Raw genomic sequence first — 14463 nt, forward strand, 5'->3', positions numbered from 1 at the left:
TGAGGCAACTAAGGTCCAACACTAATCAACCAGTCATACAAGGTTTAGGAGGCCCTATGACTAGGACAAGGGCAAAGATGACACATAAAACTCTCAGCCAACAAGGAGGCTCCCTTAAGAGCACAAGTTTTCTTTTAAGTCATGAAGGGCTCAAGCCAATAAATGACATCATCCAAGGAGGAGAACCACCCGGGGTCCACGGTCTTGGAAGGAAATTATGACATCTTTGAGTTATTTTCAATAAAGTGAGAATTATTTTCTCATGGGTAGTTTAGGGCATTTTAGAATTTTATTATTATGCAAATAAATCATGTAAATTGACTTGGGAATATTTCATGTAATTCCTTGTGAAATGACACTTAATGGCCAAACGAAAATAGCCAAACACGCTGGGTGTGTGGAGACTCGACTAGGCGCATGAGACTTGGCTAAGTGAAGTGTTAGGCACATGGAACTTGACCGAGTGACGTGCTAGGCGCGTGGTTCTAGCATAATGCACCAAATTCGCTGGGCGGTTCAACAACCACGTTGGGTGTGTCCAGTCCTACATTCTAGGCGTGACCATGTCAAGTGTTGGGTGTGTGTGTCAAGCAACTAAGGAGGGGCGTGACCCATTTGAATTCAAATTCAAATGGTCGTTTAGTGCATCCTGGCCAAGCCGTGTCCTAAATTCTACTTAGGTGTGGATCAAGTGGTTGAAGTCGTGTGTTCCTATATTGTTCCAAGAGTCTCTAGCCATGTAGGAGCTTGTGGAAGAGTTCAAGTTGAATTCAAACTCTTATCACTCATGTGGGAGAGTCTTACTAGGCATGGAAGTTGCTCCTTTCTTTAAGGAGATCTTTTTGCCATGTGCATAATTCAAATTCAAATATTCAAGCCATGTGGAGCCTATCCATGGTTAGGAGATTCATTGAATCTAGTCATTACATGTTAAGTTAGTTTTCTTATGCATTTTTTATTTTGCTTAATTCGTGGAGACATTTTTGGGCCAACCACAAACTATTTATATGATCTTTTCATTCATGAGTAAAGAAGTTAGAACTTGGAATTATTTTGGAGTTTAGTTGAGCTTGTCTCCTAAGTACCCTTGGCCAAGCCAAGAACCCTAGAGCTTATCAAACACCCTTTGTTTGTGGTGTTCAAAGATTTATCACCATCAATATGGTGCCTTACCTTTAGTTCTCATCAAAAATCATTTCTTATGGCGAACCTCATTGGCTTATCCAACAACTTTGCTTGTAGCGCCTTCCTCTTTCATTCCTTAACCATTTCACATCAATCATACACAAAATGAGGCATACACTTAGCCCATACACGAACCGTACGAAGCCATATACACAAAATGTGGACTAGACATAAACAAATTTTATTATGCAACATTTTGATTTAAAGTTTTCAAGCAAGAAACAATTGAAAACAAGGCGACCCTAAGAGATTGTCTTTTGGTTGAGCTAGCTCGATAAATATATATATATAAATTAATTTTTATGTTTATTGTTATTAAACCATGAGTCATGCATTATTTTTTTATTTTTATTGTTATTATATATATATATTTAAAAATTAATTAATTATTTGAGTTGTCTAAATGAACTAATTCAAGTTGTGCTGAACAATTCATAAATATTAATCAAACCGAACTCGAACTAAAAAAAATAACTCATGTCGAACTTAAATCGAGTTTTAAATTGAACTAAACCGAATTGAGATTTTGTTTGATTCATTTCGTCTTGTTTTTTGTCATACTTTTAAGCTTAAACCAACATTCCTTGAACATAAATATCCAATTTTTAACACAAAATCGATGTAAGCCGCACAGTTTTCATAAGACTCATAATTAAGTAATATACCAACAAAACATTATTAATTTATTAATGTAAGGTATGGGTGTTCGCGGTCCATTCGGATCAGTTTTTAGGTAAAAAATGATCCGATCTAAACATGTAATTAACATGTGGTCTGGATCGGTCTGGTTTGTTTATATTAAGATGTCCAATCCAATCTAAATATGATATGCGGTTTCAGTTCGGTTTGGATTAGTTTTTTTTATAAAATATTAAAATTGCACTTATATTCAAAACTCATAAAAATGACTAAATATTAAGTATAAAACAACAATAAAAATAATGTTAAACAACATTATAAAATAGTAATAAACAGTAAGACAATAATAATAAAAGTAAAAAATAGTAACAACAACAATATATCAATAATAACAAGACAACAAAATAACAAGATATCAATAACAATAATATGAGCACCGGTAACGTAATTTTAACATTTAGAATGTTCTACCGATGATTACTTTCACAACAATATACATATTATTTCGGTCTGGATCCAAGAGGTGAAACCAAAATCCGGACCGAACCAATCGATCTTTAAAAAATAAGTCCAATACAATCTAAATGCATACAATTTTTACGATTTCGGTCTATTTTAGATCGGTTTTTGATTTTATTGTTGGATTAGTCTAGATATTGTCAAAAGTCAACTACACTTGTTGGAGACTTCAAGGAATAATAGGGATAATATTGGATATACAAAAGGTACCACAATGATTATCGCTCAAAAGGGGAACACTAACAAGATACAACAAACGAAAGTGGGGTTTTCAGAGCCAAATTAACAGCATTTTCCGAACACAAAAATGGATGCAAACATAGACTCTCCGGCATCAGAATCATCATCACCGCCAGTGTTGCATCCAGCATTAGCACCACTATCCTTCCTTCTAGGAACATGGAGAGGTCAAGGAGAAGGAGGCTACCCCACCATCCATTCCTTCTCCTATGGTGAAGAGCTTCACTTTTCCCATCTTCCCAACAAGGTATTTCTGATAAAGTTCTGTTTTTTTTAGTTTTTATTTTCTGGGTCTTTGTTTTTATTCAGTGATGAGTTGGAATTGTTGACCCTGTCACATAGTGGTATGATAGAACATTAAAACACAATTCTCTTACTTTGGTACGAGTACGTAATGTGTTGTATATTACCTGTCAAATGTCGGTATGTTAGGAGTATATTCAGGGGATTCTATAACTTCCTGCACAACCGTGTCTAGTACAGCTTCTTATAGGTTTGAATCAACTTTTGTTTCACCATAGGATAACTAATCAATGATAAAATTCTTTTTTGTTTGTTGTAACTCACTCATGTAGGTGAGTGCACATCACCAATTACCATTATTTTCTTTGTTCTTTCTTTTACTTAAATAGTATATGAGAATTAGATTCGTTCCTTATAGGGAAACAATTCGCAAAAGAACCACAAATTGGTATACAAGAACCAATTCGCAGTTTTCTATCAAAATGAGAGAATTGTATTTCAATGCTCTGTTACTAATAATAGGAATAACTATAGTTTTTTATTTGGTGGCTAGTGTTTGATCTTATGTGAGTGTGAGTTTGGGTCACAATGTTAGAGAGTACAAGAAAATAACATGCAAATATAGTTCAGTTATGACATAACTTTTTTTTGAGATGTATTGAATTTCTTAATGGGTTGATCCAAATTGTAATCCAACCTGAAAATTTGGACCTCAGATTTTAAAGAAGAAAAATTGAGAGGTCTGTGGGAGCAGAGGGTGAGGGGCTGAGGCAATAATACCTCATTCGGGGTGTGGATGGAGGGCGGTGCCTCGTCAAATTGAGCCAGGTCTGGTGGATGTGTGAGTCAGTATAAATTGTGGGCTATAAGGTTCATTGCAATCATTTTGTAATCGGTTCCCTCGAACAGAAATAGAAAATGTCTACTGTTTCTGTACATAGGTCTAATTAGATGAACCACAATCCGTGCTTCCCTTTTTGTTGCTTTTATCTTTATATTCTTGTCATTGCCTGAGGATGAGCCTCGGCACAACGCTAAGTGTGCTGCTGCTTAGTGACTAAGAGGCCACAAGTTCAAATTATGAAAATAACTTTTCCGCTTGCAGGGATAAGGCTCCACAGACACTACTAAGTGGGAGCCTCATGCACTAGGTCACCTGTTTTATTCTTTTCTTTGTCACTACACTTTTTGTTCTGGCCTGGTGACTGGACACATGCAATAATGCAAATTTACTATAATAGCCTTTCAAGCAATAGCAGCAATGACCGGAGTATGCCTAGTGGTGGTAGTGGTGCTGAGGCTTGCACGCATTTAACCTTGTCTTCGAGTGTACATGAGGCATAGAGATGGGGGAGATGGGATTGTTGGGCAACCATGGAAAATTGGGGAGATATCTATGAGTGAGTTAAGCGAGAAACTGCACAAACAAGCATGACATCATATCTTTAAAGATATCGGAGATGCAATGGAAAGAAGAAAAGCTTTGGCTCTAAAGAATCAACTGTACTGAATGATTTTCATATATCACAAAGGAATATAAAAAAGCTGCTATATATAGCAAGTCAGTTTAATGAGTTTATAACAGAAAATTAACCAAACTAACAAACTATGGTTTAACTGACTTATCTAACTAATTATGATTATACGGTTTAAACGACTCCTTTAGTGTTGACCCAAAATCTTGAAGCAGCAAGTGTATGAATCTTCTCACTTGTATACTTTTCTTTTAATACAATCTTTACCCGTGGGCCTTCAATACCCACTTGAATTTTTAACACTGGCTATATTCAAGGACTCTCACTTTCAAGTAAGTTTTGGTATAATATGAATACAGCGAGCTGGTTCTGGTCCTACCATAAACTCACAATAGGACGTTTTTCATTGATTGAAAAGATATGCTGAGGACTTCAATTTTTTCCGAACTAGTTTTTTTTATTTTTTGTGTTTGCTGATTTGGTTGTGTTTGTTTGTGTGAAATGAGCATAGCCAGTAATAGGATATACTCAGAAGACATGGAAGCTGAGCTCTGGAGAGCCAATGCATGCTGAAAGTGGATACTGGCGACCTAAACCTGATGGTACCATTGAAGTTGTGATTGCTCAAAGCACTGGTCTTATTGAAGTTCAGGTACTTTTGTTTTTCTGTTAGTTCATTCCTGGTTTATAGATAAAATTACTGTATCATATGTAATGGTTCACTGCCATATGCCTCATTAGTGACCAGTGCTTGAATATTTCATTTGGTTTTGAATCACAAGTAAACTCTATATATTTGCCTGTGTCAGTTCGTACCCGTGTCTCTATATTCTGTATGCTAGTAATGCTGGATATGGTCAATGAGGAGGGCTAGCTTGACTGCCAAGTCGATGATTAAAATGTCATGTGTTCCATTTCTGATTTTCGCTCCTCACTGAGGCTTGTGGCAAGCCATGTTCTCTGAATGAGAGAACTTCTCCTCCGCCTCCCCCTCAACTTGATAGCACAAAAGAAATGGTGGTTTTGAAGCTCTATGAAATTCTTAATCAGCAAAATCCTTGGTTTTCAATTTGGAGGCCACTCAAGTTGAACTATAATAATCGGACTTCATATGCCGGTTTGTTTGTTTATGAAGATTACCGGATGAACAAGTTCTAAATGCTTGAATTTATTTCTAACTAGTCAATCAAAGAACCATGTATAAACACAACCTATGCTTTTATCTTTGCTGCAAATAATCTCTTATTGCCAAAAAATCCATGCATTGCTACATTTTAATTCTCAATTCCCTATTTCCCTAACATTTACATGCAACCGATTGTTGTCACTTCTCAGTCGCTCACAAGAGTAATGTGGTTTGCAATTGATATATATCATTTTCTATTCCTTGGTATAGAAATTTTATGTGATATATATTGTTCTTGTTACCACATTAACATGTGTTGTCCCAAATGAGCGTAAGGATGCACACATCTATTCTCCCCAGACTCCATTAAGTGGGAGCTACGTGCATTGTGTCGCCCTTTTTGTTGCCATTATTGAAATGTTTAGACAATAGACATACAATTTTCATGTTCATTTCCTTGTTTCTAAGTCCATATAGCAAGTTATTTCTTTCAACTTTTCTCTTTTGATTTCCTTCTGCTGCTTTTTTGTGCTTCTGATGTGCTACTAGTATATTGTGCTATCCAGAAAGGAACATATAGCACCAATGAGAAAGTGATACAACTCCAGAGTGAAACAGTGGGCAATGCTTCTAAGGTAGTTCATATTGGTCTTTCCCAAATGTAATAGTACTCATATTTCCTGCTTATAAATACATTGTTCACAACTTCACATACATTCTTGTAGTAGTTCATATTATTAAAGTGGTAGAAAAAAACCATATTATTAAAGTGGCTTCTGGTATTGTGAATATTTGTAAAAAAATTGTAAGGAATGATTTTCTGGAGTTTATTTATCATTATCAAAATATGCGAGGATTGTGATAGAGCATTATGGCGTTGTTCGATCCATGTAGCAGACCCCACCTAATGGTATAAAGACTTGGTTGTTTTTTTGATATTACCAAAAGTATCCGTCACCTTATGGGTAAAGAACTAATTCCTTTCGGGGTGCGTGACTGATAAATGTTTGGTTGTTGATATTGTATATGTGAGCATTATGCTTACAGTAAACATCACCTAAATAGAATCTTCAGAAAGGGAGAGGATGAAGAGGGTGGACTTTTGAGCAATTGGTTTTGAAGACATTCAATGTGCTTTTAAATTTTCTGATATTCTTTAGTCCCTCGGTCACTGATTGCTTATAATAATCTAAATGAAGTAATAATTATGATGTGACATTTATTACCTTGCACAAAGGGAGTCAGCGAGCGTGATTTATGATAAAGCATCATAACATTATTTGATTCATGTAGTCGACTCCACCTACTGGGATTAAAGCTTGGTTGTTTCTGTGCATATACCATGCACATTCTTATCATTATTTTGAGGCTTGACTCACTGCATGGTAAGTTTTATTTACAAAAAGAAATATTGTATGTGCCTTCCTTAACTCTACATCCTTCAATCACTAAATGATAAAGTAAGACTTAGAGATTAATGTTTTGTCATTGAACGTGATTTATAATAGAGCATTATGGTATCATTCGATCTATGTAGTTGACCTCGACCCCACCTAGTGCGATAAAGACTTGATTGATGTTGTTGTTCTCTGGAAATGCTTTTTTTTTCCACACTATACAGGTTAAAGAGATCAGAAGATCTTTTCAACTGGTTGATGGGAATCTTTGTTATGATGTTCAGATGGCTACCCATACAATAACTCTTCAACCACACTTGAAAGCAGTACTGAAGAAAATCTGAAGCAAGATTCTTCCACTATTTCTAGCAGAAGGTGTACATCAGCATAGTGGATCCATCCAATGAAGCTATCTTTCATTTTGCTTTTTCATTTTATTGTTTAGAGTGATTTAGGTGTAATGCAAGATACTTAAAACTGAAGTATTGTAATGCAATTCAGAATATTGTTTTTTTTGTAATACCAATGGTATCCTGTCAGCCTTCCGGGTAAGGAATTAATCTCTTTCGGAGTGTGTGACTGTCCATTCGAATAAATGTCGTTCCCAGGAATTGAATCCTTGATTTTTTGGTCATCTTGAGAATCTAGCGAAGCTTTACATCAGTAGATCAATACCTTGTTGGTATTCAAAATATTGTTTGAAATCATTGTATTACTTAATTAGTATTGTGCTATATTATTTGGAAAAAACTCTTTCAAAATTTGACTTCTAATTATCAACCGCTACCTTTTCTGTTTGGTATGCATGCACCATATTTGATAAGATATGATTTCATTGCATCAAAGTAAATTTTATTTTGAAATCATACTTTGCATATGGATACATCTCATAGAAGGTTTACCATGTATCAAGAAACTTTAACTTTTTAATCGATTATGTAACAGATTAATCAATTAAATGATTATAGGAACTATTTAAATCGATTATGAGTTTCACTAATAGATTAAAAGAGTTGCGGCAACTTATGACTTGGTTTTCTTAGTAATTATTTAAAGTCCAATAGAATAGAACCTATTTTCAAAGGCGTTAATTGAATAACTGTTTAGATAATCAATTAAGAATAGTTAAAATCTGGTTTATATATAAGGTTGCACTTTAACCTTTGAGTAAGAGTTAGACTTTCACAATTTTACATCATATTTATATCAAACGAAAATTCTCTACATCAAACTTTGAACTGAAAAATTGCTAAGTTCTTGAGTGATATTTAAAGAGAAGAGGAATTTGATTTACCAATTTTGAAATAGTGCCATACATCTTCATAAACAAAACTATCATAGTTTTTCACCAATTTCTTTGTATCTTTGTGAGATTCTTGTATGAGGTTTTGTAGCTGATCTTCGAGTGATTAAATTGCACTTAGTTAGTGCATCTCAACTCAACATTCTTATTGCCCATTTGAGAGAAAAATCGCCCTAGCTGCAATTAGGTTGATTAGTATTCTTCACTGCTTATACAAGGGTTTTTAAAAGAAGTAAGAATCGGCTAGGATAAATCGCGAGTAGGTGAGGTATGCAAAAGAGGCGAGAGAAGGTCAAACCGCATTGTTTGACTTAGAGTTCAAGAAAAGAGCGCTTGTAGAAGTATCAAATTGGAAGCTTGTTTGTAATTGATATTAAAGTTTCTGGTGAAGAAAAATCTCCAAAACCAGACGGGGGGATTAGATGTAGTTTGTAAGTGGATCCGCACGCAAACAAACCAGGATAAAATTCTCTGTGAAGAAAATCTTGCTTCTAATCTTGACACGGTTTTGCTGAAGACACCAACATCACATAAAAAGAAGAATACTTATGAAGATAAAACTTCAAGGATTTAGAATCTAAGTCTTTAGGTACTTCTATCGTTATACTCTATTATATACAAATAATAGTAATGTTCAAAAGTATTTTAAAACAAAATTGAAATCTACAAGTATAAATGAAAACAATTTTCAAAATATTGTGTAAAAGTTACTAGATCTAAGTAAGAGGTTATTGTGACTAAGTCACAAGTTACCATAACTAAGTAACAAGTTACATGAGTGAGAAACAAGTTATCCAACAAAATTTGATCAGGGTAATCGATTACACCTGTTGAGTTGTTTGGCTTTTAACATCATAATCTGTCATAGCTTTTTGATCATGCTAAAAAGGGAAGAAAGATGTTGTTTGAGCTGTTTTGCAGGTTGAAGTGAGCTTCCACAGATAATCATGTTCCTACCCTTGTATTACCTCTTAGATGGTTTGAGGGCGAGAATAAAGTAAGGGGGAGCAACACATTCTAATTCAACATTTCCAAACATATTTTGTCCAGTTTCAAGTCATCAAACAGAGGAACTGTTTAGTGTTTGTCATCATCAAAAAAATGAAGATTCAAATGGAAAATAGTCAAAGGATGCAATTATAACCAACCTACTAAGTTTTGATGAAGACAATGTATTATATGGAAGCTTGAAAACTTGGGTATCACAACAAACAACATACCGAGAACTCAATGTCAATGTCATAGAACTTAGGATTATTTTTATATTCTAGAGTCCTTAGATGTTTGCCTAGTATTGAGTTTAAGTTAGGTAAACCTAAGATGGAAGTGTCTCACAAAAAGGCTAAAATGAAAATCATATTGATTGAGGCATCACGCCTACATACATATATATGATAAGTAAGATTTATGCATTTGCATTAAACATACATGTTTTTGTGCACAAAGGATTTAATCATTTCAAAAATCATATTACATGAACATTCATCATATAGTGTGTTTACCATATAGTTAAGAAAATATATTTTTGCATATATTAATCGATTAACCCATTGGATAATTGATTAAGCCTTGTTGAAAATTTTTAATCGGTTACGGAAAGATCTAATCGATTAAAAGGAGTTACAGTAGCTAACCTCCCCGAATTTCTGGCTTATTAATCAATTAAGAAGGTTAATAGATTAATAATTGAAAAATGGTTTTCAAGAAACACGTTAATCGATTAACTTGTTATATAATCGATTAACATCAGTTAAAATCAGTTATAACCGAAAGCTGTTATTTTAAATAGAACAATCCGTTTTTTAGTTTCATATGGATTTCGAATTTTCAATTCAAGGGAGAAAAAAACTTAAGATTCTTAGAACTTAATTTTCAAAGCAATCTTGCTGATCTTTGAGAAGTTTTTCTTGTATAGTTTCCATAGTTTTCAAAGAGAAATGATAGGGAAAATCTTTTGTTGAAAAGTGCTACAATTGTTATACTTTTGTAACCCATTGCATATCATCATAAGTAATTCTGGGATGTTTGTGAGGATTCTGCATAGGGTTTTAGGGCTGAGTTTGAATGTCATATTCACACATTAAGTGTGCATGGTAACTCGACAAAAATCTTGTATTAGAGAAAACCCTAGCTGCGGTTAGGTAGGTGTCTTCACGAGAACAAGAGATCTTGGTTCAAGCGATACTTAGGCTGAGGCTGGTGTCGTGAACGGTGAAGTATCATAGTAGGCGAGTTGAGTAGTCAAACCGAAGTGGGGGCTTAACAGTTCCAAGAAAGGAGCGTCTTGTGTCTTGTATTGAAAGTGTGTTTGTAAAGAACATTGATTTTCCACAGTAAAGAAAAATATCCCAGATCAGACGGCAGGACTGGATGTAGTTTGCAAGTGGACCACAAATGAACTAGGATAAAATCTTCGATCACTTTTTCTCTTCCCTTATCTCTTTACGATTCTATCTTTACTTGTTTTCTAAGTTTATTTGCATTCTGTGATTAAGTGTTAATTGTTGTTAATCTGTTGATAATCATGAATCAGTATTAGGCGAGTAAAGATCAAGATTCATCACTATTTTCAAAGCAAGAAAAGTGTATTTTTCAAAGAGTAATCACCGAGTATAATCGATTACCACATTTGTCCTTAATCAATTAACCCTATGTTTAATCGATTAACTGTAGCAACTTTGTATTCTGCGCAAATATCGGAAAAGCGGATTAGTGATCCGCTATACTTATTCACCTTCTAGGTGTATTCTTACCTCACTGGTACCCAACAGATATAAAAAAAATGATATCCAAAAAATGCATAATTTTATTATAAACAAGACTAACAATCTTTCTCTTCCATCAGACTCTTCCAACAACCATTAAACATTACATGCTCAATATAAAATGACTATGAAACATTAATGATGGTGCACAAGGTCAATAGAAAATCAAGTTTAAGAGAAAACAAATCTCAATGAATATTGATGTTAAGAAGTTCCAACAAAACTTCAACGATTCTAGAAATATTTACCCTAATTGTCTTACCTATAAATAGCATCAACATTGAAGAATATAATAAATAACACCAGAGAATAATCTCTAATATATTCAAAACTCTCATTTATTTAGAACAACCTATTCATATTTTATTAAACAATAAAAAGCTAAATTAACCATTTGTGCTCAATCATTTGCTATTAATTTCACAATCTTTCTCCATCACATCTATTCCGTTATATGAACATGAATTAAAATAATTGCAAGTTATAAATTTTTTTGACAAAATATTGTTTACAGTTGAGCTTGAAGAGACTAGGTGCGAAACAATATTTGAGTTGTTGAGCTTCGAAAAGAAGGTGTGAAAATAATACTTGTTATTGTAAACAATGTTAGGATATATTAGGGTAAAAAAAACATAATAAAAAATAATATAATAAATAATATTAAAAGAAAGCGAAATATATATTAGGGTATTTTTTTTACAAAATCAAATATATACACAGTATATAATAAAAAATTAAATTTTCACCCACGAGCAGGACTCTATATGATGCATATGAGAGTGATAGGATATTAGGGATAAAGAGAATGAAACTCTGTTGTTGAGTCCTACTACCCAATTTCCTCAATCTTCAAACCACAAATTAGATACCCACTTTTCCATTTTCATAAAGACAACACCTTTCTCATACTTCATGGATTTGTAGTAACAATTTTCCCCCATCTCTTCACACAGACACAACAGTAAAGGTTTCAACTTTTCACTGCAACTGAGGTTTTTCCTTTACCTGCTTCCCCTAGATTTGTCTCAAAGCTTGGAATTTTTGTGGGTTTATTTTGGTTTTTCATGTAGTAGATTTTAAGGTTTGTTTGAAAGGGTTTTAGCAGATATTAATATTGTCTTGTCCCATTTGAAGGAACAATTTTGAATAAGTTTTGTTTGTTTTTGTAATAGATTTGTGGTTAAAATGATGTCAGCAAGGTTTCTTGTTCTTGTTGGAGAGTCATTTCCCATGAGAAGGGCTTTGGTCTCTTCTAGGAATGCTTGGTTTCATAGCAGTGTTCATTGTAAGAATCAGGTTGAACCCCGAAATGGTTCCCTTTCGCTTTCAAGCATTGGTTTGAAAAGTGAAATTGAACCCAAAGACAAAATCCAATCAGATAAGGTTGTTAAGCCATTGGGTTCGTCTTCGGAATCCCTGAAGAAAAAAGGAAAACTCGGCCACATCAATGAGAAAAAAGTAGTTCAATTTAGTCTGAAACAACCAATAGAGTCTGCTCCCTTTGCTGCAAATTCGTTTTCAGAACTCGGTGTCCCGCAGGTATTGATTGAGAGGCTAGAAAATGTGGGGTTCAATGTTCCGACCGATGTTCAGTCTGCTGCGATTCCTACCATCCTGAAGAAACATGATGTGATAATTCAGTCATATACAGGTTCAGGGAAAACATTGGCTTATCTGCTTCCTATACTCTCAGCTATTGGCCCGCTAAGGAATAGAGATCCTGAAGGTAATGGTGGTGATGGTGGGAGGAACAGCGGAATAGAAGCGGTTGTTGTTGCTCCCTCTAGGGAGCTTGGAATGCAGATAGTGAGGGAGTTTGAGAAGATACTAGGAATGGAAAACAGGAAAGTGGTTCAGCAGCTCGTGGGAGGTGCAAATCGTACTAGGCAGGAAGAAGCTCTTAAGAAAAATAAGCCCGCTATTGTTGTTGGTACACCTGGTAAGATAGCCGAGCTCAGTGCATCTGGGAAACTTCGCACTCACAGCTGTCGTTATTTGGTATTAGATGAAGTTGACGAACTCCTTTCGTTCAATTTCCGTGAGGATATGCACCGGATAATTGACCATGTAGGGAGGAGAGCAGGTGCAGGTGCAGACCCAAGTTCTAAAAGGATCGAGCGTCAATTAATTATGGTATCTGCAACTGTCCCATTTTCTGTTGTAAGGGCAGCAAGGAGCTGGGGTTGTGAACCACTTCTTGTCCAAGCTAAGAACGTTGTCCCACTTGAATCTATCCCTCCTCCTAAGCCTGTCATTCTGTCAGAGTCTTCATCCGGCCCAAGTTCTACACCATCTCAGGCATCAGTAGAGAGCCTACCTCCGGGATTGAAACACTATTACAGTGTAGCGAGGTTGCAGCACAAAGTTGATACCTTGAGAAAGTGTGTTCATGCATTGGATGCCAAGTATGTAATAGCTTTCATGAATCACACAAAGCAGCTAAAGGATGTGGTCTTCAAGCTGGAGGCCCGTGGGATGAAAGCTGCAGAGTTGCACGGGGATCTCGGGAAGCTTGCTAGGTCAACAACTCTGAAGAAATTCAAGAATGGTGAAGTGAGAGTTCTGGTGACAAACGAATTGTCAGCAAGGGGCCTGGATGTGCCAGAATGTGATCTTGTGGTTAATATTGGCTTGCCCACAGATTCAACCCACTATGCACACCGAGCGGGCCGAACTGGTCGTCTCGGTCGGAAAGGTACAGTGCTTACCATATGTGAAGAGTCAGAATTGTTTGTTGTGAAGAAAATGCAGAAGCAGCTTGGAATACCAATAGCATGCTGTGATTTTACTGATGGAAAGCTTCTTGTCACCAAAGAAGAGAAAACACTCAGCACTTCTGTATGATGAGGTGTTATATTTTTGTAACTTGTTTAGTTTGCAATGCAGTTTTCATGCTTCTTTGTTTTATTCTTTCTTTAGGTTTCCTTTCTCTCCCTTGTTTTTATTTCAATGTAATTTATTTATTTTCATATGCATTAGTGTTATATTAAGGGGATTGCTTCTTACCTATTTTGCTTATTGGCAACTACTACTTTGGTGCACATTTGAAGCATGACACATAGTTTAACATTTTCAGTTGAATATGAGAAGTGTATTCTTATAAGGGTATTCCTATATTTTAGTTCCCCCCATTTCAGTGAAACTAAAATATTTTACTTTGAAGTCCTTTGTCTTGTTTTATTCCAATATATAATACAACAAACACAAAGTAGAACCCTTATGTTCTGTCATGTCTTGTTCTGACATGTCTATGAAATGCTACCTTAGTTAGTGTTGATATTGACCACCTTAGTCACAATTTATTTTGGAAATCATGTTTTTTTATGAAATTAAGTTGGAGTTTCTCCTATGCAGAAAAGATGGTAGAATCACGTTTCAGGTGGTTTGGATATGTGTGGACAAGACTGATAAAGGAGAGTAGATCAAATGAAAGTCAGCTTTATTCCTAGAGGGAGAGGGATACCAAGAAAAATCATAGGGGAAATGATAAAGAAAGACTTAGAGTTCTATGTTTTATAACATAATTCATGATAGAACATTATAGCGTTTTTCGATCCATGTAGCGGACCCC

General features: G+C 35.1%; 2 protein-coding genes across 4 annotated transcripts; both read left to right on the top strand.

Annotated features, from left to right (window-relative positions):
* On the top strand, nt 2565-7438 carry LOC109355762 (UPF0678 fatty acid-binding protein-like protein At1g79260). 2 transcript variants are annotated; one of them, XR_002108681.1, is made up of 5 exons: nt 2565-2830; nt 4813-4953; nt 5994-6062; nt 7049-7240; nt 7285-7438. XR_002108681.1 is itself a non-coding variant. In XM_019598968.1 (4 exons), the coding sequence occupies exons 1-4, from the start codon at nt 2651-2653 to the stop codon at nt 7166-7168; spliced, it is 510 nt and encodes a 169-aa protein (XP_019454513.1). In that variant the 5' UTR covers nt 2565-2650; the 3' UTR covers nt 7169-7275. The 2 variants fall into 2 exon arrangements, 1 of the variants encoding a protein (XP_019454513.1); XM_019598968.1 differs by lacking the exon at nt 7285-7438 and having other exon boundaries at nt 7049-7275.
* On the top strand, nt 11652-13997 carry LOC109357084 (DEAD-box ATP-dependent RNA helicase 47A). Of its 2 annotated transcripts, none has more exons than XM_019600803.1 (2): nt 11652-11884; nt 12065-13997. In XM_019600803.1, exon 2 carries the CDS (start codon nt 12078-12080, stop codon nt 13734-13736), a length of 1659 nt encoding a protein of 552 aa, XP_019456348.1. In that variant the 5' UTR covers nt 11652-11884; nt 12065-12077; the 3' UTR covers nt 13737-13997. The 2 variants fall into 2 exon arrangements, with proteins under 2 accessions (XP_019456348.1, XP_019456349.1); XM_019600804.1 differs by having other exon boundaries at nt 11652-11859.

Source organism: Lupinus angustifolius, chromosome LG09 (assembly GCF_001865875.1).
Source record: "Lupinus angustifolius cultivar Tanjil chromosome LG09, LupAngTanjil_v1.0, whole genome shotgun sequence".
NCBI classification, from domain to species: Eukaryota; Viridiplantae; Streptophyta; class Magnoliopsida; order Fabales; family Fabaceae; genus Lupinus; species Lupinus angustifolius.